Consider the following 25793-nt stretch of genomic DNA (forward strand, 5'->3'; position numbering starts at 1 on the left):
TTAGCAAAGACAAATTTGGCTCTGATAGGGCAGTGTGTTGCATCCGTTTTTTTTTCCTGAAATTACTTTAAAAATGATTTCTCTTAATTTTAAAAATAAAAATGGCAGATTTTGATTAATAGAGTTTCTTTTAAATAAGTAATTTAATAACAGCCTAGAACACTATCTATGAGTGACCTGATATTAACTAATTGAAAAATACCTCAAAAATGTATTTGAAAAATTTTACGTTATGGCATGCCACCCATTCTCTGAATCTCATTTAAGAATTTGCTCTTGAGTTTCACAATATTAGTATGATATTGCCTGTTTTAAGTGAATGACACTAACAAAGATTGCTGAGCAGAAATTTCAAATAAATTCATGAATATTGTTAAATATAAATATAAAAGACGTATATTGGTAACAGGCTATTTTGTTGTAAAAATGTATTGAAAAGCCACAGGATATTTGTGTCAGACTACTGGTAATTTCTCAATGCAGCCATTGAGAGTTTCTGTCAAAACACCTCCCGTCTTATTTTTTATCCCTGGCTTCTGCTTTTATTGGCATCTGTAATTCAATTTAGCCCATAAGTCAGAAAATACATAAAATCACTTGCTGTTGAAAAATATCTCCACAGTATTGTAATAGGTGGTGTTGATGAGAACAATTAATATGGACGTTTATTTAATGGCTTCCCCTACTACTTACACTGGTACAGGATCAGGATGCCCCACGCTCAATGTCTGTTTTGAAGCCCTTGTGTGCTACATAGCTTAATAGAGTATCCTGCAAAATAACACAAACAATTGGTTGTCACCTTCCAAAGCAACTCTCTTTAAGAGGCTTCTCACATTTGGAAAGCCAATAATTGTTATTAAGCAACAATTTTGTTTGACTAATGAGGAGAGGTTGTATGTAAACAGTTTTTTTTTCAAAACTGGTTGTCAAATAAATTTATTTATATTGATGAGCGCTCATTTGCGTGTATTGGCCATAAACCTGCCATTATTAATCTGGGGAGAACCTGTATACTTTTTTTTCCAAATCTGATTAACTGTGATATGATTTCCAAAACCTGGGTCTCTGTACCTCCCCTCTGCAACTGGATCCTTGATTTCCACACTGGATGACCACAGTCAGTGCAGATCAGAAATAACATCGCCTCCTCGCTGACAATTAACTTTGCGGTACTGCAAAGAAGTGTGCTTAGCCTACTGCTCTACGCTCTCTACACCTACAACTGCCTGGCTAGGCACCGCTCAAACGGCCCCTATAAATTTGCCAACAACACAACTGTTGCTGGCAGAATTTCCGATGGTGACAAGTAGGTGTACAGGAGCGAGATAGAGCAACTTGTTGAGTGGTGCTGCAGCAACAACCTAGCACAAAACATTAGTGAGACGAAGGAATTGATCGTTGACTTCAGGTAGGCGAAGTAGAGCAGTCCTCATCAGGGGATCAGCAGTGGAAAAGGTGAACAGTTTCATGTTCCTGGGTGCCAACGTCTCTGAAGATTTGTCCTGGGCTCAACATATTGATGCGATTACAAAGAAGGCTCAACAGCGGCTATGTCTCATTAGGAGCTGCAGGAGACTCGGTATCTCTCTAAAGACTCCTACAATTTTCTACAGATGTACTGTGGAGAGCATCCTAACTGATAGTATCACCAACTCGTTTGGTGGGACCACTGCACAAGATTGGAAGAAAATTGCGGGGAGTTATTAAACTCAACCAACTCCATCATGGGCTGTAGCCTTCCCAACATCAAGGACACCTTCAAAAGACAATCTCTCAAAAAGGTGGCTTCTATCATAAAGGACTCCCATCACCCTATGTGCGCCCTCTTCTCATAGCTACCATCAAGGAGGAGACCTAGAAGCCTGAAGACACACAATCATCGTATGAGAAACAGCTTTCTGTCCTTCGCCATCGAATTTCTGAATGGACAATGAACTCATGTACACTAACTCACTATATTTCTTTGCTCTCATTTTGCATTACATAATTTATTTTTATATATTTCTTACCGTAATTTATAACTTGTTTTTATTATCCTGAATTTACAATGTATTGCTGCCACAAAACAACAAATTAACAACATTTTCCAGTGATATTAAACTTGATATTGATTCCAATAGTTCTGGGAACAATACTCCATTCTCTCAGATAGCCTTGCTATTACAGCTGTGTTTTAGCAATTGTTGTTACAGGGTACATGGCAGCTGGCAAATACTGATCTTAAGAGTAAACTCCAGTACATGTTTAAAGTTCTGCTTCTAATGGGTGATTTACCACATTAACTATCTGGCAAATACAGATAAGAATTTGTAATTTGTCCAATAAATTAATCGCGGGTAAAAAAGTCACATTTGATGTGCATAATAGAGCAATTGCTAACTATTGGGAATATCAAATTAAAAAAACAATCTGAAATTTTTGGAAATACCAAGCAGATCAGGCTGCATCAATGTAAATAATTAACATTTCAGATTGAAAACTTTTCCTCCAGCTTCATTTTTATGAATGAGCAATGTGTACTCTGTCTGGGAAATTAATAAATTGTCATTTGTATCAACAAAGTTCTGGATATTAAAAAATTCAAAGGATTGGAAAATGGTGCAGGAGTGAACCGTTGCCCGGATATTATTAAATACCAGACACCAGAGAGGCTGAAAGCCCTCAACCCGCTCCAGTTTCGTGTATGCTTTTCATTTTTCAGTAAACAAATTTTATTGTGACAAAATTTGAATTTGACAAAATATCAGTGTTTATGTGGTAGTACTATAGGTCCCACAGCTTTAAACAGTTTGAGTTACCTGCGTAGGAAAGTGAATCTTTGAAGCGGATTAGAGCAGTGAGAACCAAATGGTGTTTGTGTTTGGTTGCTGCCATCTAGTGGGTTTCATTCTTATTCTAAGCACATTACAGATTGAACTAATTACTTACTGAATTGAACTTGAATGAGTAAATATTTTATCTGGGTTCACTTGAGGACATTTGTTTATCTTATCCTAAAATAGAGAGGGATAGTTTAAAACAAAATTAGGTTCATAGGTTGTCAGGAGCAGTGACTTTAAAGAAAATTCAGAACTTAAGTAATTGCAATTAGCATTTTATTCCCTGCAATAATACATCACAAGATCCTGTATCGGGTAATAAAATATATTAACAACACAGAAAAACAAAGATTTTGCTTCCTGAATACTTTTGGGTGTACCTTATGGATTTTGGGCTGCTGATCATAAAATCACCATGAAATTTCCCAATCATGTACCATTTTTTCTGATCTCCTGTATTTGTTATTTTAATTCAAGTTAATTAAAACTTTGCCCACAATGTTTTGTCCAGACATACCTGGGCCTGCTTAGGCAGGGTCGATGCTGCATGGCAGGACAGGTTGCAGAAAAGATATAAAAGCATCACACACACCCTGTTCGTCTATGCATTGCATTTGTGATCATGTTGATATGTATGCTCTAGGCGCATAGCATATTGTGTGGACTCATTGTAATAAAGTAATTGCATTTTCAGGAGCATTTGTGATAGCAAAATGTCTCTCTCCAATATTGCAGCAGCTGGGATACTTTGGTATATCTGTGTCAAGTGTACACTTAAGTTTCAAAGACAGAGCATAACTCCTCTTATTTAGAAAGCCTGTGAGCTCTACTTTGGGTGTAAAATTGACAACCTGGACAAAGTCTGGGCTCCTCACATTTGTTGCATTCCCATTTAGTCTTCTTCCCTGCTAATCCTGGCACTGTTAGTGACAAGCACGATGAAGGGTTGCACCAGGACATTGCAGTCACGGAGAAACAGTATCAGAGCACTGCAATCCATCAATGCTGGCTGATTATTGTTGGACACTAGGCAAAGCCTCAGACACTGAGTAGAAATGAAAATCATCAACAAAACATATTTAGCTTAGTTGAACTATTGCAAAGTGTCAGCACTGTTTTGCAATATAAGATAATTTCTTTTTTCTCCAAATTCCAACCTGAAATATGTAGTCTGAAATTCTATTTGTTTTCAGCTTCAAGCAGACTCTCAAAGCTACAGAAACATTCTGAGGAAGCAACATGTTTGAAAAAAAATGTTTTCCACTGCAATTTTTCTTTCGATAGATTTTATTTTTTTTATTTTCGCTCCAGCAACCCCAGATTCAACCCTAATCACAGGGCAATTTACAATGACCAGTTAACCTGTCAACTGGCACGTCTTTGCTCTGTAGTGTTGGCGCGTGGCCAAGTGGTTAAGGCGTTCTTCTACTGATCTGAAGGTCGCTAGTTCGAGCCTTGGCTGAGGCCGCGTGTGTGTCCTTGAGCAAGGCACTTAACAGAGCATTGCTCTGCTACGACACTGGTGCCAAGCTGTATGGGTCCTAATGCCCTTCCCTTGGCGTGGAGAGGGGAGACTTGCAGCTTGGGCAACTGCCAGTCTTCCATAATGGTCTATCGAGACTAACTGAGTACACAGTACTACACATTACTACAACATGACACGCTTCGCGGTAGGACAAAACTGGAGCATCCAAAGAAAATCCATGCAATCACGGGGCAGTCACAGACTCCTTACAGATGACCATAAGAACATAAAGCATGGGAGCAGAACTAAGCATTCTGCCCATCGGATTTGCTCCACTATTCCAACATGGCTGATCCTTTTCTCCCCTCCTCAGTCCCACTCACCTTCTCCCTGTAACCTTTGAACCATGTCCAATCAAGAACCTATCAAGCTCTGCCTTAAGTACACCCAACGACCTGGCCTCCACATCTGCCTGTGGTAATAAATTCCACAAATTCACCAGCCTCTGGCTAAAGAAATTCCTTTGCATCTGTTTTAAATGGATGCCTCTCTATCCTAAGGCTGCACTCTCTTGTCCTAGACTCCCATACCGTGGAAAACATCCTTTCCACATCTACTCTGTCTCAGCTTTTCAACATTCGAAAGGTTTCAATGAGATCCCCCCTCATCCTTCTAAATTCCAGTGAGTACAGACCCAGAACCATCAAATGTATGATAACCCTTCCATTCCCAAAATCATCCTTGTGAACATAGGAACATCGGAATTGATCTCCGAACTCCAACACCCCAAGATATTATAGCATTGCACTAACTGCTACGCTACTGTTCTGGGGTGATCAGGGTCCTTAATGATAGGTACCATCTTTCTGAGGCATTGCTTTCTGAAGCTGTCCTGGATGTTGCGGAGGCTCATGCCCATAATAGAGTCAGTTGAGTTTACAACTTTCTGATCCTGTGCCGTGGCCCCCTCCATACCAGATGGTAATGCAACCAGTTATTATGCTCTCCAAGGTGCATCTGTTGATATTTGCTAGAGTCTTTGGTGATACACAATCTCCTCATGAAATATAGCTGCTGTCATGCCTTTTCTGTAATCGCATCAATGTGTTGGTTAATGTTTACACCCAGGAACTTCAAACTCCTCACTCTTTCCACTGCTGCTCAAAACCACAGGTCAAGGGGCTAAAGTTTAATTTTACAAACAAATACCCCTTTTTTTCTTTCCATTCTCATTATGTCTGTTTAAACTCATTTATTTCTCTTGTTATCTAATTTCTTCTTAAAAACTGGGACAAATTTAGAACACAGAAAGAGTGGACTTATGCTACGAAACATTATTGACAAAGATTATGGACTTGAAAATTTGCATTCAAGCCTTTTTATGTCTTCCTCTCAGTTACTTCACCTACCTCTGCAGCATCCCCTTGGAATACACTTGCCTCAGTCATACACCTGCCTGAGACATTTATGAGGACTCAATTTCTTGACAGCTTGACATCCAGCTCAGCCTGGGGATATTCCTTTCCGATTTACAAGTGCAAGACCCTGTGTAGTTCTCAACCTCACCAATCAGATCTGAACTGGCTGGGGACTTAATCAAAGTATGAGTGATGTGTGCATAAAAAAAAACACTCCAACAATACTTGGGCCTTTGTTTCTAGAATTTGCTTATTCTGCATTATGGTTTACAATATCTGAGAACCACACATACTTTGGATAACATACATACATACAAGTAACTGGAGAGTAACACAAGAACTTTCATCCTAAATGGCACTGAATATAACAGTTCAATATGACTTTTATAGTAAATGAACCAAAAGAAGCAATTTAATTATTTGTAAGTAAAATATTAAAAGATTTTGAAGTGTACATTTTTAAACCTTACAAACTACAAATTCATATTAACATAATCATCTGCTGTTTCAATTTACATAGAGGGACCAAATACTTAAATGACTCTGAACATTTGTTCAGCTCAACCAGATGGCTAGAACCTCTTCTGTGTGCCAAAGATTCTGCTGTATCTAACTATTTTAATACTTCAAATTGTTAGTGGCTTTTATTATACTGTACAGGCAATAAAATTGCAGTAAACCGGGATTCTACCTTCAGTTTTAACATTTTATGATATTAGATTCTATGGCTCATGAAGTCTATGCCCAGCTCACAATGCAATTCCATTTCTCGCAATCCTTCCAGTAACCTAATCTCCCCACATTTCTTTCATTCTCACCTGGTTCAACAATTCACCTGTACACTAGGATCATTTTAAATAGGCTAATTAATCTCCCAACCCACAAGTGCTTGGGACATCATAGAAAACCAGAGCACTCACAGGAAACCCACATAGACATAATAGGGACCAAGTAAGACGCACACAGACAGCAACAGAGTTCAAGGGTGAACTTGGGCCACTAGACCTGAGAAGCAGCAGAGCCATGCAATAGGCCTCTGTTCTGCCACCATATATCTACCTGCCAGCTGTCTCTTTATTTTTGTCTCTGACGAGTTAATAAGCTTAATTAGCTGATCAAGTACCTATGTCATCTTGAAATCTTAAAGTAGATTGCATCAGAATAGTTTAGAAAGCCATTTATATAACTCACTCCTAAACCCATTTACAACTTGGCTCCAGTTTGCATAAAAACCGTGCTAAAAGAATGTCCAAGTTCCAGTACCAGACATTTTCATTCACAAAAGTGGCTAAACAAATCATAGCACCCCAGGCTATTATGCTCACCAGTCATTATGAACTGCTGGGTTTCAGCAACCTTGAAGAAATAGTAGATTTATTGATATGATCCGACAGGTCTTTGCTTCCTTATAGAACATTGGTGTGCACTCATCCAGAATGTTGTGTTCAGTTCTGATTGACCCATTAAAGGAAGTGTGTGGAATTATTGGACAGGGTCCAGAAGAGATCTCCAAGAATGGATCTTGGTAACTGAGAGATTACATGTACAAGAATAAAGTGGAGACACTGAGACTTTCTTTAGGGGAGTTTAGTAGATGCAGATGCTGCACTGAGTGGATGGTGGAAGGTTGCTCCCATTTGTCTAGCAATTGAGAACTATCTGCACAAGTAAAAACAATAACTATATTATGCAGCATTTAATTGAAATCTGGATTACACTGCTTGCTGCTGAGGTTCCACAATCACTTTTAACTTTAAGAGAGTTAATAAATACATAATGAGGAAATATTTGTAAGGCCCTGAAGAAGGAATTGGGGGACCGGCAGCCAATGGAACCAATGAGCTGCTGTGGTAGATTTGATCTAGACTGAATGCCTCCTTCTGTGTTACAACCATTTTTGATTCAACGATTTGTTCTATGATTCTTCTGTAATGTAAATAGAAAACAGTTCACCAGTGATGGACTCTTAACTATTACTTCAGCATGGTCCTGGATGCATAAAGGTTTGAGTGTCAGATGACCCTAACACAAAAACAGAGACCCACTTGCAAATTATTTTCTTCAATCATTAGGCACACAGTTCCTAACATGCGTTATATACCGTCAGTAACCTTGTAATTAAAAATTTCTGATTTAATGCCAAAGTGTCGATCTCTGAGAATGTTAAAATGTTTGTATTGAAAATGTCAATATGTTGATAATTGTGCATTCACAACAAAAATTTCCCTTTGTTCAAACATCAGTCCTCTTAGAGGTAGCTAAATTCAAAGAATATTTTCTGTCAACTTTACAACTTCCATGGCAGCAGTAACAACAAGGAAGTTATCTGAATCTCATTTGGGAACAGGCCCATGAAACAAATCTCAGTTTTCAATCCTGCCCCAAGATAAATAGGAAGTAGAGAGGACCGAGATAACCAAGAAAGTTTCAGAAGATGTTAAGCTGATTTGGTGGTTTTGCCTCTCTGACAGTGATTGCAAATGAGACTGCCATTGCTCAGATAGTGGCGAGCTCTCCCTGACTCAATCTCACTCCAGAGGTAAGAGAATTGTGCCCTTCCCAATGCTCGGGGCAGTGAGGAGAGAGTGTAGCACTGTTGGAGAGGTGCTGTTCTTCAAGTATGTACTATAAGTGCATTGCAGTACTTCAAACAACCAATAGTTCCATGTAATATCAGAGTATGTATTCAATATACAACCCGAAATTCTCACTCTCCACAGACATCCTTGAAACAGAATAAAAACCCCAAAGAATGAATGACAAAAAAAACATAAGAACAACAAAGCCCCCCACCCCCTCCCACACACGAGCAGCAGCAAACCCTCCCCCACTTATTCTAGTATAAAGCATCGGCATTCCCATCACCCGCCAATCAAAAAACAACCAGAGAGAGCATGAGCTAAAGTGTATCAAAAATTAACTGTTCACTCCAACATTTTCGACATCCCACAGGACGTTTCTCTCACTAACAAGGGAGAGACAGATAACACTCCTTCCACAACGACAGTCACTATTTTGATGCTACAGTCAGTCTGATATGTTGCTTTTTATTTCGAGTTCCCCAACTCAAGAACTGGCAGCAAACTTTTCACTCAACATCAAGAAAGGGAGAGATCAATCATTCAATTACTGAGTGTAGAGCCCCTGACAGCCATTCTCGCTGTCTTCAATGTTTCAGCTCCCACTACACTTCAGTTCAAGACACCAGTAAGGTCACCCAAGGCCCTGAATTTGCATGACTTCAAGACCAACCTGGACATACCAAAACACAGCCAATCAGCAGACTCCAAGAACAGGCACATGACATTGTGCAGAACCATACTTTTTGAGTGCTACTATAAATCAAAGATCTCGATAAGACCTCAGCCACCCTGAAAAGGAAAATAGAGATATTAGAATAGAAAGAGTTGTTTGCAATCACAACAACCCATTTAAAATTATTCTTCAAGGTTTTATTAGAAAAAAATACATAAAATCCAATAATGAATATATCACTTTCTTCCAATTACAGCTTTGAATTTTAATCTTTTGAGAACGTTGAAAACAAGAGACAAACCATGGAGAAGAAAGTTATTAATCAGGGAGTTAAAACCTCTGAATCAGGTACAGCCTTTTAATTTTTGAGAGCATGCATTCTTTTGGTGCAAAACCAAAGTTTGAGAAGTTTCCAAGAATCACAATGCCCCTCTTGAATATGTTTCAAATGCAATTTTGGTGCAGACTTGGGTTACATTTAACCAAGGTCAACTCGAAACCACATGACTATATACTGGAGAGAATCTCCCATTTCCACATTGTGGCTATCAGTTATCAAATGGCTGATCTAATTACTGAGTCACTGCCAACTTTGCAGTTGATTCACACAAATTGAATTTCTCTCACTGCTTGAGGGAATATGATCAAAGTTTCTTTCCTTCATGATTAAATGGAAAAATATTGTGCTTCAGGTATCTTAGATTTGCTAAGTTCTATTTCAATTAATTTGAAGATCAATACAAATGAAGACCAATTTTAATTCATTGTCCCATCATAGCAATTAATTACTTCTTAAATAATTCCCTGGGTGTTGATTGCACCACGATTCTTACAGATCTATTCCATATGTTTTATCACTTTCAATATGCAGAGCTATCTGCTTTCATTCCTACATTTATTTTGTCTTATCTGAAGATGTATCCTCATTTTTTAGTTTAATGTTTTTTTTGGCTTTCTATTTTTTTCCCTGAACTTCATAATGTAACATTTCTATCACTCCCCTTGAAGGTTACAAGCCTCAAGTTTCTGGCTAGGAGGATTCGTATCCACTCTCCCCCATGATAACAGGTCTGAGCATAAGATTCAGGAGATTCACAATGTTATTAGCTCTACTAACATAGCATACACTGCAGATGCTGGGGTCAAAGCAACACGCACAACACGCGGGAGGAACTATTAGCCCTCCTGATGTACTTTAATTCCCATATGCAGTCCAAGTGATTTCTGCATTTATTATCATTCCCTTTGCAGCTATATTAAAGACCACTTAGAATTCAGAACAACGTGCACAATACTGTATCAATGCTTTGACTGTTTCCTAATCATTTGAAAGCGGACTTTCCAACAAAAATAAGAGCAAGTGATTAAAAAAAGACAAAAATCCCTCATTAAAATAAAACAACAAAGTCCTTTTTTTTATCTTGTTGAAAACTGTAGGTGTCAAGATAAGGAAGTCAACAGTTCCGGGAGTCACACTGGTCGAGTACAAAGAAAATGTCCCAGAAGGATATAGTGCACCAGACATTTTACGCCGACCAATTTCACTGACCTTGCAGGAGGGTAAGGAAGAAAAAAAGAATTTGAGAGAATTCTGAACTTTGCTTTAGAGAGAATTCTCTGTTCTAAATCTCAACCCACCTTAAACAACATTTGCAGTACCATTTTATCAGTGGTGCAGTATGATTTGGAGATTATGATGACTTTCATTGACACCATGAACCTGAACTTTTGGGTGACAACTCCACAACCAGAAGTGGAGATGAACTTCCCGCTTTTGCAGCTGAATAAACAATGACAAGTGTAAATTGATGAGAGAATAAAGCAACCAACAGCATTCTCCTGAACAATAGACAAGGAAACTTAATAATATTGAAATCAGAAAAGGGTTTTGGGATTAAATGAGGACTTTCCATTTCCAGCTGCAGGAAATACCCAAGGATACAGATTAAAAATAACTGAAAATAAATACAGAAGTGATATGAAGTGTTATTTAAAAAAAAACATTGAGCTTAGGATGAACTGTTATATCTGCAAGGTTGCTACAACCTGATTTAGTCATAACTTCCAAAGTGCATTTTGACATAGGATTCAAAAGCAAAAGCATGACAGGTCAGGGGTGGAAGGTTGAGTGGGATGAATGGCTTCCTACCGTGCAGTATCCTTTGCAGTCCACATTGGACACTGTGCTGGAGTAATCAAGAGATCAGTCATTATTATTCCGATTAATGACATTGCACCCCCTACCAAGCAGGGAGCCCATTAAAAATTGGTACCTACAATAGTTAAAGAAAAATGTACCAAAGCAATGGGATACCAGATACCGTGATCTCACTTCCAACACTTTATTGGTTTCCAATTCTGCAGACTGTGTAGTGGAAACGTAAAACTGTTGACTGTGAACCAATACTCCTGCTTACTCCCTGTAACATGAATATCTGACATTGAATCCAGACCACTACTGGAGTTTCCAAAAATGAGATCATTATTTGCATTCTGTAATAAAGCATTGACTTTTGTTTGTCTTTTGGAAGTAGATTAATTAGCATATGTTAATACTTCTTCTTAAGGCAAAATTGCAAATTTTAAAGCAGTTGTACAAGGAAATCCAAAGCCTTCTGTGGTTTGGAGCTTCAAAGAGAAACATCTAACAAATGATAACCATTACAAGATCTACCAAGACACGGTTACAAAAGAACACATTTTGCAGGTATGAACAGTACTTTAAAAGACCATAAGACATAGGAGCAAATTAGGCTATTTGGCCCATCGAGTCTTCTTCGTAATTCCATCATGGCTGATTTATTATCCCTCTCAAACACATACTCCTGCCTTCTTCCCAGAATCTTTGACACCCTGACTCATCAAGAGTCTATCAACCTGTACTTTAAATATACTCATTGACTTGGCCTCCACAGCTGTCTGTGGCAAAGAATTCTGCAAATTCACCACCCTTTGGCTAAAGAAATTCCTTCTCATCTCTGCTGTAAATGGACATTCCTCAGTTCTGAGGCCTTGCCCTCTGGTCCTCGACTCACCCACCATACGAAACATCCTCTCCACATTCACTCTACTGGCAATTTCATATTCAAGGAGATTCTCCCCCCCTCCTATTCTTCTAAACTCCAGCAAGTACAGACCCAGAGCCATCAAACTCGCCTCATACATTAACCCTTTCATTCCTGGGATCATTCTGGTGAACTTCCTCTGGACCCTCTCCAATGTCAGCACATCTTTTCTGAGATAAGGGGCTCAAAGCTGTTCACAATACTCTAAGTGCAGTCTGATTAATGCCTTATAAAGCCCTGCATCTTTGCTCTTGTATTCAGTCCTCTCAAACTGAATGCTAAGATTGCATTTGCCTTTCTTACCACTGATCCAACCCGCATGTTAACCTTTAGTGAATCCTGCACAAGAACTCTCAAATCCCTTTGCTCCCCAGTTTTCTCCCCAGTTAGAAAACAGTCTATGTCTTTATTCCTTCAAAGTGCTTAAGCTAACACTTCCCTACACCATATCCCATAGACCACTTCTTTGCCCATTCTCACAATCTGTCTAAGTCCCTCTGCAGACTCCCTGCTTCCTCAACACCACCTGCTCCTCCTCCTATCTTTGTATCATCTGCAAAATTGGCCACAAAGCCATCAATTCCATCATCAAAATTATTGACATACAGTGTAAAAAGACGTAGCCCCAATACTGGTCCCAACTGAACACCATTAGTCACCAGCAGCCAAACAGAATAGGCCCCCTTTATCACACTCTTTGCCTCTTGCCAGTCAGCCAGTCTTCTATCCATGTTAGTATCTTTCCATTAAGGGCTCTTATCTTGCTAAGCAGCCTCATATGTGACACTTTATCAAAGATCTTCTGAAAATCCAAGTCAGCAGCCTCCACTGACTCTCATTTGTCTATCCTGCTTGTTAACTCCTCAAAGAATTCCAACAGATTTGTCAGGTAAGATTTCCCCTTCAGGAAAGCATGCTGACTTTGGCCTATTTTATCTTGTGCCTCCAAGTACACTGTAATCTCATCCTTAATAGTAGACAGCAACATCTTCCCAACCACTGAAGTCAGGCTAATTTGCCTACAACTTTTTTCTTTCAGTCTCCCTCCTACACAGTCCATTGGCAGCTAGCCACTTATATTACTTATTCTTATGTAATAGATGTTTCTCTGATTCCATTGTGTTTAAGTAATTCATTTTGGCATGTATAAAACTACAATATATTAACAGCTTTGATTTTCATAATGAATGGAGTGGTTTTCTAATACATAGATAGGCTAGAATGCAGATATCACCTGCTGCTTATGATGGACATCCTGTAGAGGATTTTTATTACAGTTGTTTTTTTTAATAAGCTATATTGCTCTTGGGGCAGAGTGCTACACAGCTAGCCACTTGCAATACTTACTTTTAAAACTCTGTTCATGTAGTGGCCACATTATTTTTACTGCAGGTAATGTTTTCTTCCATGTCCTCTCAGTAAAAATAATACCCAACTATTTGTACATCGCAAGCGGACAATCCATGTCAAATAGCTTCCTTTGCCAGAGTTTTACTGCCCCATCTGTGAATTAACTGCAACTCAGCAGCTGAGATAATTCCTAGCTGTCAAAAATTGCTCTTTGGCTAAACTTTCATACAATATAATAGGAAAGTGTTTACTTTCCCTTCAATATAGCTGATCCTCTCTTCCTGTGTGATGACAGAATATACAGAACAGAATTTAAATAGCAATTTCAGGTTGCCTTCCATCATTCTACCACTTCTTACTTTTAATCTGTCTTTGATAGGCAACAGCAAAGCAATCCTACCAACAAATACAAGGATACACTAGTCTTTTTTTTTATCAAATCTGCTCCTACCCAAATGTAAATCAAATGATATATGCAGGAAATGTTGGAAATACTTAGCAAGTCAGGCAATCTATTTAGCAAGAGTAAATATTCCAAGTTTATCTTTCATCAGAAAAAATGATGTTTAACCTAATAAATGTCTACTTAAAGAGATATATTCATTTTCATGAATTTTCTATTTTATATTTATTTTGCCATTAATACAATTTAGTATTAAAAATAATACTTTCTCTTATTCAAAAGCAGAGAGTCCTTACTATTTAGCAATACAAACTACCATTTTATTTTCAATACTGAAAATAATATGCCAGTTACAATAGTGGATTCTACAATCTGTGCAATTATCTCTCATCTTGATGGGTCATAGTTAATGGGTAGAGATCTACTAACCATTTTTGTCGTAACTGGGAAACTATTTCATTATAATGCATGAAATTATATAACCATTTCCAAAATAAAGTAATTATTGTGTTGTTATTTAAGGTAATACAATTGACTTCAGATGATGCTGGTTCCTATAAGTGCATCTTTTCTAATGAATATGGAGAAGCCAGGTGTGTAACAAATCTGAATATTATAGAAGGTGAGAATCTATCATGCCTTTAAGGCTAGAAGTAATTAGAACTTAAAGTATTTGTAAGCAATCGTTAATATATCATTCTGATCACTACTCCCACTGTTATTACTATTCAGAGTTTTCTCCAGCACCAAAGGAGGGGAAGAATAAGAAACAATTGCATGATTAAAATTATATCCCAAATGACAAACCCTTTACATTTACCTGTGATCTTTAGATAAGGATGCTTGTTGTTTTTAGCTAGCACTGGCATTCACCTTTGAGACTGGCATAACTGCCCTCCGGAGTGACCTAATTGTACAATACATATGCAATAAATAATAATGGATTTTCAAAGGTGAATGTAAACAGAACTATCAGGATACAGGAATGTATCAGAGCAGAGAAGCATGATAATAACACCATTTCCAGAACTAATTCAATTACTCCTGAACAGCAAAACTGGAAGGTAATCATTTACACGCCTGCATCCAATACAGAACTATACGAAAATTTAAAAATTCCATTTTTTGCTGGAATCATCAAGGGTTGCCTGCAGTTATGATAATTGTTTGTCTCCCATATCCAATGATGGCAGTTAACTTTGTGGAGTTTTTCTTTAAATGATGTGAAGTATACAAGGATACCTGTCCATTCTGGGGCAGCTCATCACCTTTGGACATTGCAATTGAAACATAGGTGATAACGGCTAAAATATAATTAATTTGTATTTTCAAACATGGAAAGTAGAAAAGATTTAGCCTCTTGTGCCTTCTGCACCATTCAATAGGATCTTGGCTTATCTTTTACCACAGTACCAAATTCTTGTGCGAAAATCATATATTTTTGTTTTCCTCCAATGCCATTTTTGTATATTAATACATGCATTTATCTTTTCTGTTCACATAAATATAAATCAGTTGGCTTCAAAAAGAAAATGAAAAAACCTGAGGCAACAAAAGGTGAGTAGGCAGTTTAAATGGTTCGGCATGGTCCAGACGGGCTAAAGGACCTGTTTCTATGCAGTACTTTTCAATGACTGTGACTCAAAGATACTTTAAAAAAAAATGAAGCAGTGTGTTATATCTTACAAAGTAGCATTATTGTCTAGAATGGCAGTAAGACGAACTGAAAATAAATTTCAAAGAAGAAAACTTGCATTTATATAAAACTATATGAACAGATGACCAAAGATCATCTCCTATTTTTGAATTCCAGTAAGTATCAGTCAGTGAATGTAGAGTAATACAGGAAGAGCTCTATACTTTCTTATCAGGTAAAGAAAACTTAACTATAGTAACATCATAACTTAGAGGGAGTATGTAATTATTAACTCTTTGTATTTGAAAGTAATGATTCATATGTTATCCCCTAGAAGTAGCATAAAGCATGCCACATTAGCACTCTAACTCTGAAATTCACCATAACATTTTGGAATCAGGATTAAATGTTCTGCCTTAAATATAAAAACATCAATAATTTGGTCCAGGGTTTTAATGCATTGTGATCTTTCTCTTCTATTTCCTAAAGAGAATTTGCCAGATCCAACGGCTTTTCGGAAGATGCTGAGAAAACGGTAATTACTTATAGAATGTACAATTCATACTTTTTATCTTAAAACATGTGGTTAATCATGTTAGATCAATTCGAGTTTGCATAGTGAGAGAAAACAAAACTGAAAGAAGTTTGCAACCTACACTGAAAAATATAATAGATATTCTACACAGATTCTGAGATGGCAATTTATCCATCCAGTCAATATAAAGGACTGGAATATCCTGACAATATTTCTGTGGAGAAGTATGTATTAGCTGTTTCTGGACTTCTGCACCTACTCAATGCAAGTGGGTAATACCCCCTTCAGCTGATTTTCAACTATATGCAGTGCAGCTTTTTTATTGCAATGGTACAATGGAATACTTAGGCTGAATTATTAAATAAGCAGTTTTTGTGGATATCTGACAGAAAATGCATTGGCAAAGAGCTCAACTAGCAGTAGTCTATCAACTTCTTTGCTAATTAAATGCATACATTTTATGGCCTTTTACCACGATATACATAATTAAATCATTGAAGAATTTCATCTTCCATTGACATTTTGCAGTGCCCTACCTGTAAAGAGACAAGATAATGTTCCAGATGAAAAGGTCTGGGAAATCCTCATGAATGCTGACAAGAAAGATTATGAAAAGATCTGCCTGCAGTATGGTATCACTGACTTTCGCGGCATGCTGACAAGGCTGAAGCAGATGAAAATCGAAAGAGAGGAAAAGCAAGCTGCGGTAACGTACCTCCTAAAGGGCTGGTTTCTGTGTCTATATCATGTTTAACTCTAAATGGGATAGTATCAGAAAAAGTTCTGAAGCTCAGCAAAATGTGCCATGACAGATTAAGCTTAATGATAGGTTAATGTCCTAAAATTATGGTTCCAGAAAATGCGAGAAATGGTTATGAAGCTGAGGTGGATTATGGATGTCATACTCCTTAAAAATAGGTACACGGATTATGCTGTAAGTTTAATCAGTGCCCTTTGCTTCTACTGCAAATGGCACACTGACTTTGTGCTGGTTGCTAGTCCGTACAATTAATATATGCAGTCCATTCTAGCTACGAGTAATGGGCCAAGATGATGAGAGGCTGACTCTGCTGAAAGCTAACCTGCACTGCTTTAAATCAGCCTAGAGGGAAGCACTCTGCAGCAGATATGACTAGGCATTCATTCCAATCAGGATATGCTTAAAAAATTATGACCTTGGGGCAACACATTTAGATGCAAGAATTAGGTAGAGGGTTTGTTGCAAGAATTAAGATGTGATCTGTCAGCACTGAGTAAAGAGGCCCTCTGGCAATCTCACGGAATACAATGAGATTAGATAGATTTGTCAGTTAATGCCAGAATTCAAGAATGGAGGACTTAGGAACAATGCTGCAAAAAAAAAGATCATATGCATGGTCAAGATAAGTGAATCCATCTGGGTAAATACCGTATTATATCAGGTGTACCAACAACCTAGGAAATGGTTGATTACCTAATGTACCAGTTACATATGTACAGATCATTACTGACCAAAGCTGACACTTTTTCTCACCCTGCAATCCTGTGACATCACATATTCATAGTTTGCACATATTGATAGATATTCAGTCATGGAAGTCAAATCCGCAGAACTATATTGCTTCATGGTGGTAGAAGCAGAGGCAGCAGAAATAACTGGAAGGATGAGGAATGGCTACATGACCTTACCTAAATGGAGAAAACCCTGCTCGTCACCACCAGAAAGCTTGATCTGAGCAGTTAGTGTAAAGTTATTACAGCACCAGTGATTACCAACCAGGTTATGCTCCCACCACCGTCTGTACGTTTTCCCCAATGATTAAATGAGTTTTGTTCAGATGCTCTGGTTTCTTCACACATTCCAAAGACGTTTTGTTAGGGTCAGTGAGCTGTGGGCATGCTCTGTTGGCACCAGAAGCATGGTGACACTTGTAAACTCGATTTAATTTGACACAGAACGACATATTTCACCATTTGCTTTGATGCACAAATAAAGGTAATCTTTATCTTCAAGATGAAGAAATCCATCTATATTCTGAATAACTAAGCACAACCCCTCATGACTTATAAGCTGCTGATAGGTCTTTATTGCAAGACAATTAGATTACAAGAGAAAGAATATGCTTTTGCAGTTAGAAAATGCTTTGGTGAGACTGCAGCTGGAGTACCATCTGCGGTTTCAGACTCCTTTCAGAAGGAAGAATTTACTTGTTAAAGTGGGTGTCCAGCAAAGGCTCCCATATTGGTTCGTGAGAAAACAAATCTGTCACATAAAGAGGAATTAATTAAGCTATGTTTTTTATTCTCTGGATTTTACAAGACTGAGAAGTAATTCCATTGAAGCATACAAAATATTTAGAGAGCTTGACAAGGTACAAAGGGGAAGATATTTCCTAGGGCTGAGAATTTTGGAACTAGAGATTATAGTCTCAAATAAATGGGTAGGCCAGTTGGATTAGTATAAGATAACGTACATTGGAAAAAGCATTCAAGAGGCAGGCTATTACTTCAGTGGAGAGAGATTGTAAATAAATCGGGAGTAAAGTGATATAAATGTTCTTGAAAGTGAAACACAAATAGTTAGAATGAAAATGTGCTGAGCTGTTGGAGTGGCAAAGGAAATATAGATATTTATTAAAGTTTAGAGATAGAAGAATATTGTTAGAATTGTTCAGGCTCTTGGTGAAGTTGCACCTGGAACAATGTTTTGGTCTATTTATTTAAGAAATAATTTACTAGCATTTGAGGTAGTCCAGAAGATTCTTGACCCAAAACATCAATTGTCTCTTTTCTTCCAAGGATGCTGCCTGACCTATTGAGTTCCTCCAGCATCTTGTTTATGTTCCAGAAGAGGCTTACTTGGACAATTCCTTGGACAACTCCTTTGTAATAGGGGTATTGCCTTAATATAAACAGCTAAAGAAAGTGGATCTATATTCTTTGGAGTTTAGTGGAAAGCAGGCTGACCTGACAGAAATCATAAAATTCTTTTGAGGGGCATGAACAATGCAGATGCTAAGATGCATCTTCTTGTAGGATAGTCTCAAACAAGGGAACATAATTACATAATGACCTTCCACAGAGTGTGGTGAACCTCTGAAAGTCTCCAACGTGGAGGGCTGAGAAAAGTAAATCATTGGCGGTGTTTAAAAAAGAGAAAGGTTTTTTTTGAATGATCAGTGAATTGCTAATTCTAAGGCATTGGCAATGAAAAGAAAGATCAGCCATGATTTTACCAAATGATGGTACAGACTTGAGGGGCCAAATGGACTATTCCTGCCTCTACAAAAAACAGGATGCTGGAAGAAGTCTAGTGGGTTAAACGGCATCTGAGGAGACAAGTTTCGGGTTGAAACTTTGCCTAAGGACTGAGAAGAAAGAGGAAAGATTGCTAAGTGTGGGCTCACTTTTAACATTTAAAAAAACTTGGACAGGTACATGGATGAGAGGTGTATGGATGGATATGGGCCAAGTGCAGGTCAGTGGGACTAGGCAGAAAAATGGTTCAGCCCAGCCAAGAGGGGCCAAAAGGCATGTTTCTGTGCTGTAATGTTCTATAGTTCGATGGATGGTCAGTAATGAGTGAAATCAGAAGGAGGAAAGGATGAGTAGCCAATGGAAACTGCTGAGGATGGGAATGGGAAAGGTGACTTGTTCATCATATTTTGGTGCATTGACAGCTTTTGTCTGAAGGATTCAATAAAACTCTGTACTCTAATATTGGTTTTGAACTTGACTTTAAGTGAAGCTTGAAAGCTTTCCTTTTCTGCATGGATTGAATGCAGAAAATTCCATTCATTATCACATATTTGGGTCTAGCCCAGGACCTGCTGCAGTGCCAAAACAAACCGCAGACTATTTAAATTCTGTGGCGATTATCTCAGCTTGTCTTCACATGGGTACAAACTGTTCACACAGAAGTTCAGTTTGTTGCCAAACCTGCTCATTTTAGCGAAACAGCATTGTTTGTGTGACATGCATAGTGACTATGTGCACAGGGCCTCATGGATGGAGTCAGGACTTAACAAGACAAAGTATTTGTCAACTCATAGTACCCTTTGTTTGTTGTGGCTGCTCTAAAGCAAATGGCATGGGAGACAACCACAGAATGAAGACATCACATCTCCTGCCAAACATTCCAGCACAATGTGACATCTGGTCACACAACTTTGATGTTAAAGGCATATAATCTCTTTTGCTGGCAGTACCTCTCAGCGTAGATCCACATTCCTAAAAGGCGATGCCTCAAAATGGTATTTTATGATATATGTCAGCGATATAAAACCTGTTTCTGATTCTGACATTGCAAAAGGGAATTTGTGCTCAGTCAATGGCACTTAGAGGAGCCACGTGCTTGGAGGAGCGACATTTCTGCTGCTCTCTGGCAAGAGGGGATAAGGTGTAAGTGACTCTCCGAATTGGTGAAACTGATCTGAGGGGTGTTGCAAATGATCTGGAAGCAGTGTAGTGCACAAATATTAACGGCCAAGGTGAACTTGATAGCCCCATAGAAGCACAGTCCTCACCATGTCCTAAGACTACAGTTGCAACAGCAAAGTCCAATCAGGATCATATTACTGAGATGTAGGCATTTCATAGACCTTTAATCACTGAAGTTTATGTCGAATTGTTCTTTGAACTCTCTAGATGGACATGGCCATAGTACTTCTGCCACTTCTATCAGCACTATAACCACCTCCTCTTTATTCTTCCACTTACTTGAGATCTTCACTCTCCTTTATCCCTGCACCCCCTTCCTACAATCCCCACTCACATTTCCAATTTCTTTACTTTAATAAAGCTGTAAAAAGCACCAGAATTCATCACAACTGCCGGTAGGAATTAGTTGTCAATCAGTGATAATTTACCATGATCCTTCCTGTCACTGAATGGCCACACAACTGCATAAACCTTTGTGACTACATGAATAAAAATCATAACCTGGTTTCTTTGCTTATCTCCAGCAGTAGCTGTGGCTGCTCAAAGACCCTTCTCAAAATTACTGTTTACTATGGAATGTGGCTGCAAGACTTGCAAGCACTTTGTTATCCCTCTTGTCAAAAATTGCACACTACGAAAATAAATTTTGTGGTGCATGATTACTCAAAATTGATGTGAGAATTAAAGTTTAGAGTTCCTAAAAAATTTATCAGCTTTTTTGGTCAAAAGGGATCAATTGACCTGTAGTCATTGTGATGCATCTGGAATCCGATGCTGACAAACAAGAGGATTGGGTGCAAGTCATTACATAACCTGTGAGAACATTAGCTCAAATTTCACGCCTGAGCCCCATTGGAGCTATAAGTGGTAGAGTATTGATTTTCATAGTCCTGTAATAGAATCTAAGTCATCCAGTGCATATATAGTAATAATGCATTTGCACAGTGCATCGTTCTCCATTAATTGAAAGAAACTAAGTCCGAGATTGCGAGTTACATGCAAAATTTTTTACACCTACAACTCCTGCTCAGCAGAGAAATGCATTGAGAAAGTTTGAGAGGGAAATATAATGTGCTGTCACGTCCAGTTTAAAACTAGTGATGAATGGTTTACTTCTATGTGCACAGATTTTTCCAGAGTGAACAAAGTACATTTTAGTTGCTATTGAAACAAAAATTTCTGCCACATAGAAACACAATTACCAGTATTTTACCATGATAACCAAAAATTATTTCATTCTAACATCTTTCAAATAATTATTTCAATAAATACCATTATTATTGGGCTAAAATATTATTATTGGAAGGAATTATTGGGAGCATGCCAAGCCATTTCAATCCATATGATAATTGAGAGACAATAGCCAAACTCATATCATTACAGCATTGTCATGAAGAGTTGTGGATGGAGAAGATTACTGGCTTGTCATCAATCATTCAGCCATCATAATCCCTTTTGTCAGAATTTGTGCTTTCACTGATGATTATTTTGCCGAAGAAGCAATTCAATATAAGCATTAAGTTAATCTTTTGAATAGTTGACCAAGGTACCTACCTCAGATTTCTTTTCATTTAACCTTTTTTTTTCACAAAATGCAGGGTTTTGTATCCTGCTCTCAGGTCATCCCCGGATTGCTAAATGTTAGTGCCAGACCGCCATGGGGTCTGTGCGCTCTTGCAGGGCAGGCTGCAAATCAGCTTCTGCTGAATTTGCACATTCCAGCCAATTAATTCTTCACTGCGATGTACTGAACTCTCTTCCTCTCATTTCCGTCTTGTCGAAACATGGCCAAAAGCAGAATGACAGCAATGCTCCCTGCATACAGTTGCCCTGGTTCTGGGAAAGAAGAGTACCATTTAGACCAACACTGTTAAGGACCATAAGACCATATGATATAGAAGCAGAATTAGGCCAACTGCTTCACCATTTCATCATTGCTGATCCATTTCACACTCAAACCCAGTCACCTGCCTTCTCCCCATATCCCTTCATCCCCTGACTAATCAAGAATCTATCAACCTTGCCTTAAATATGCCCAATGTCTTGCTTTCCACATCCGCCTGTGTCAATAAATTACACATATTCAGCATTCCCTGGCTAAAGAACTTTCTCCACATCTCCATTCTAAATGTTTGTCCCTGGGCTCTGAGTCTGTGTCCTCTTGTCTTAGAGTTCCCCACCATAAGAAACATCCTCGCCACGTCCACTCTATCAAGGCCTTTCAATATTCAATACATTTCCATGACATCTCCCTCATCTTCTGAACTCCAGTGAGTAAGGGCACAGAGCCATCAAAGGTTCTTCGAATGATAAGCCTTTCAGCCCCAGAATCATTTTCCTGAACTCCCTTTGAACCCTCTCCAATGTCAGCACATTCTTATGAAGCCTCAGCATTATGTCCTTGCTTTAATATTCTAGTCTTCTCAAAATGAATGCTAGCATTGCATTTGCCTTCCTCACCACCTGCAAACTGACTTCCCTTTTAAAGTAGTTAATAATCAATTTACTTACCTTGATATTACAGTAACAGGTTACTTCAAGAATCTTTTTCGAGAAAATTTTGCTAATCTTTTAAATTCTACAAAACAGAGTTTGACACAATGGTCACCCTTATCTATGTCTCTGATAGGTTGAATTAATGTTATTAAATTGTATATCCTTCCCAAATTTTTATACTTATTTCGGTCTTTACCAGTTTTTATTTCTAAAGCTTTTTTTTGACTTGTTAGATTCTATCATTTCGTCCTATCTATGGAGGGGCAAACGTTCTAGTCAGTTGAAATTGATTCAAGCAGTGCCACAACAGAATGGCAACCTCAATCCAAACTGAAGTTTGTGTAGGAGAAAATAAAATCAGTAGAAGCTGAGTTGGCTGATGTGTCTCATGCAGTGTGACAGTTACTTTCAGAGTGACGGGCCCAGTCCCAGCTGGAAGAACACACGTCAGCCTTCAAAGTGATGTTTCTGTAGCTCACCACAGACAGCCAGAATCAGGTAGCAATGATTACTGCTCTCACAGCCGTGGTTCAGCACCATACTACTGACAACCACTACCATTCTTGCTGCTGTAAGTCAGTAGCCTTTAGCCATCTCAGACCCACTCCCAGCACTCTCCCAGGTGTTCCTTCTCAGCAGCCTCATCTAATGCCCTGACTGCCATAACCACATCTGGACCAGAACTGAATCTTCCTTCACCAGGCAGCTATTTGAGTGGCTCTTGATGGCTGTAGGGATTTATTACTCAGTGTGAGGAGACTTTCCAAACCCAGCCTGGTCAGTTTGGTGATGATGCACGGAGACCGGCTTACTTGGTGAATCTCTTAGTTGGACCCCCAACACAGACTGCTCAACACTCTACACTGTAGAGTCTACAGGAACAAGGCTACCCCACTGCCCAGTCATTTTGGCCATTTGCTGTCAAGTTCAAGTACAGGGTAAGAAGGCTGCCCACCAACTCCTGGATTTGCCTCAGGATAAAGGGACAGTGAGAGACTACGCAGTATAGCTCAATACGTTTGTGGTGGAGACAGGGTAGAATGAGAGATCCCTCATCACTGCCTTCCGGGGATTGAAAGCAGGAGTCCGGCACAAAATCGCACTGTGGGACAAGCAGAACAGTCTGCATTATCTGATTACTCTGGCCATTCGGATTGACAACTGGGCAACTGAGTGGCACAGAGAAATAATGTCCTGAGCTGCCCACTCCTTACATCACTGTTTGTCTGTACCCTCTCCAGCATTGCCCAGTATACAGTCTATGGAGGACCCTACGGAGGTGGGGAGCATGCATCCATTGCAGGAGGAACAAAATCTTTGCAGAACAGGTTTCTATTGTGGACACTTCCAGGCTTTGTGCCCCAAGCACCCCATAAAGGAGGGTATCTGTCAGCAAGAAGGGAAGTCCTGACAGGTCAATTCACCCTGCAAACATCTTCCCTTAATTGTGTGATGGTCTCAGTTTCCTTGTCAGCCGGGTCTCATACTTATGAGCTTCAAGCATTTATTGATTCTGGGCCAGCAGGGAACCTCATGGATATCTTTCTGGTTTAAAAAAAAGAGAACATGAAGGACACGTATGGCACTTCATGGGGTTTGCAAACTTCTATTGCCGCTTCATTGGAAACTTTAGTTCCATCATACTCACCAAGAAGGCTTCTTGGTAAAGCAGGATTCCTTCGGTCAAGTCAAGACTTGGAACTAAAGCGTTGGTTCACTACAGCCCTGATGCTGTAACACTCAGACCCTTTCACTGTCGAGGTGGATGCATCAGATGTCAGCACCAAAGCTGTAATCTCCCAGTGCTCCTCTGTGGATAACTGGCTGCACCCATAAGCCTTTCTTTCCCATTGCTTGATTCTTGCCAATGGCTTAGCAATAGTAGTTTAATACTAAATAAACACCGCTACTTAACAGTGTCAGTCTAAGCCAGGATTTCCCAACCTTTTTCATTACATGGGCTAATACCATTAGCAAGACGTCTGGGCACCCCAGGTTGTAAACCCCTGCGTCTAAATGGTAGTTTTCTTCCCTGGAACCATGGAGCACAGATGCTGCTCTGCTTCTGGACAAGTCTCGACAAGAGTGAAATGAGAGGAAAAGAGTTAAGTGCAACACTAATTGGCTGGAATGTGTATACTCACGAACATGGTTGCTGAACCTCTTAAACCTTCCTGCTAATTATTACTTATTACCCGATGCAAGAATGCACAGTACTACACAGAATAAAGCAACAGCTTTTTATTTAGTAGCTTGCTACTAAACAGAGAGCTCTCCTAAGGCACACACAGGGGCTCGTACTGGAGGTCTCCCACTAAAGCCCAGAGATACAGAGTTTTTAAATCATTTTTTGTCTCGTACACAGGGAACGCTTTTTTAGCTACCCCCATGATCATATGCCTAGCAACAGTGGTATTTTCAAGGCACAGACCGACTGTTTCCCTTAAAAGGAAAAAGTTCAGACCACCAGGACAATGTGCACCATTAAATAATTTCTAACTTTCCAACCATCAGTTCTGCATATCTGTAGGCAGGGTATAATTTTTAGATTACGGCATCCTGCAGGTGCAAGAGCATAGCCTACCATCTAATGTCAGCAGAACGAACTAGCCCTTTTACCATCTCAAACCTGTTCAACAGCCTGCCTGCTAGGGTGTGCAGATCCCATGGGACAGTCCATGGTTGTGACAGGGTCCCTCTCCACCAGAAACCTGTGCCTGTTGGAAGTCCCGGATGAGAAACTTGTCCAGGATGTCATAGGCTGGACCCAAGAACATTTCTCAAGACCATAACCCTCCCAATCCATGAGATGCTAGACGCTTCCCCACACCTGGCGAGGAACCAGGATGCACTGCACACTCACTTCCCAGAAAAAAAACTTACAAACCTTCTAAGTCCAAGTTTCTTCCTTTGCTTATCTCTATAAGGC

General features: G+C 39.1%; 1 protein-coding gene across 1 annotated transcript in view; it reads left to right on the forward strand.

The window, feature by feature from the left end:
- The first annotated feature begins 9262 nt into the window (after positions 1 to 9262).
- Positions 9263 to 25793, forward strand: part of LOC132381241 (immunoglobulin-like and fibronectin type III domain-containing protein 1) — an 80857-nt gene continuing 64326 nt past the window's right edge. The window contains exons 1-7 of the mRNA XM_059950622.1: positions 9263 to 9308; positions 10398 to 10520; positions 11528 to 11667; positions 14301 to 14400; positions 15294 to 15335; positions 15904 to 15949; positions 16478 to 16655. Coding sequence (XP_059806605.1) covers positions 9263 to 9308; positions 10398 to 10520; positions 11528 to 11667; positions 14301 to 14400; positions 15294 to 15335; positions 15904 to 15949; positions 16478 to 16655 — 675 coding nt within the window. The remainder of the gene's footprint in view (positions 9309 to 10397; positions 10521 to 11527; positions 11668 to 14300; positions 14401 to 15293; positions 15336 to 15903; positions 15950 to 16477; positions 16656 to 25793) is intronic.

The sequence above is a fragment of the Hypanus sabinus genome, chromosome 25, assembly GCF_030144855.1.
Source record: "Hypanus sabinus isolate sHypSab1 chromosome 25, sHypSab1.hap1, whole genome shotgun sequence".
NCBI lineage: Eukaryota > Metazoa > Chordata > Chondrichthyes > Myliobatiformes > Dasyatidae > Hypanus > Hypanus sabinus.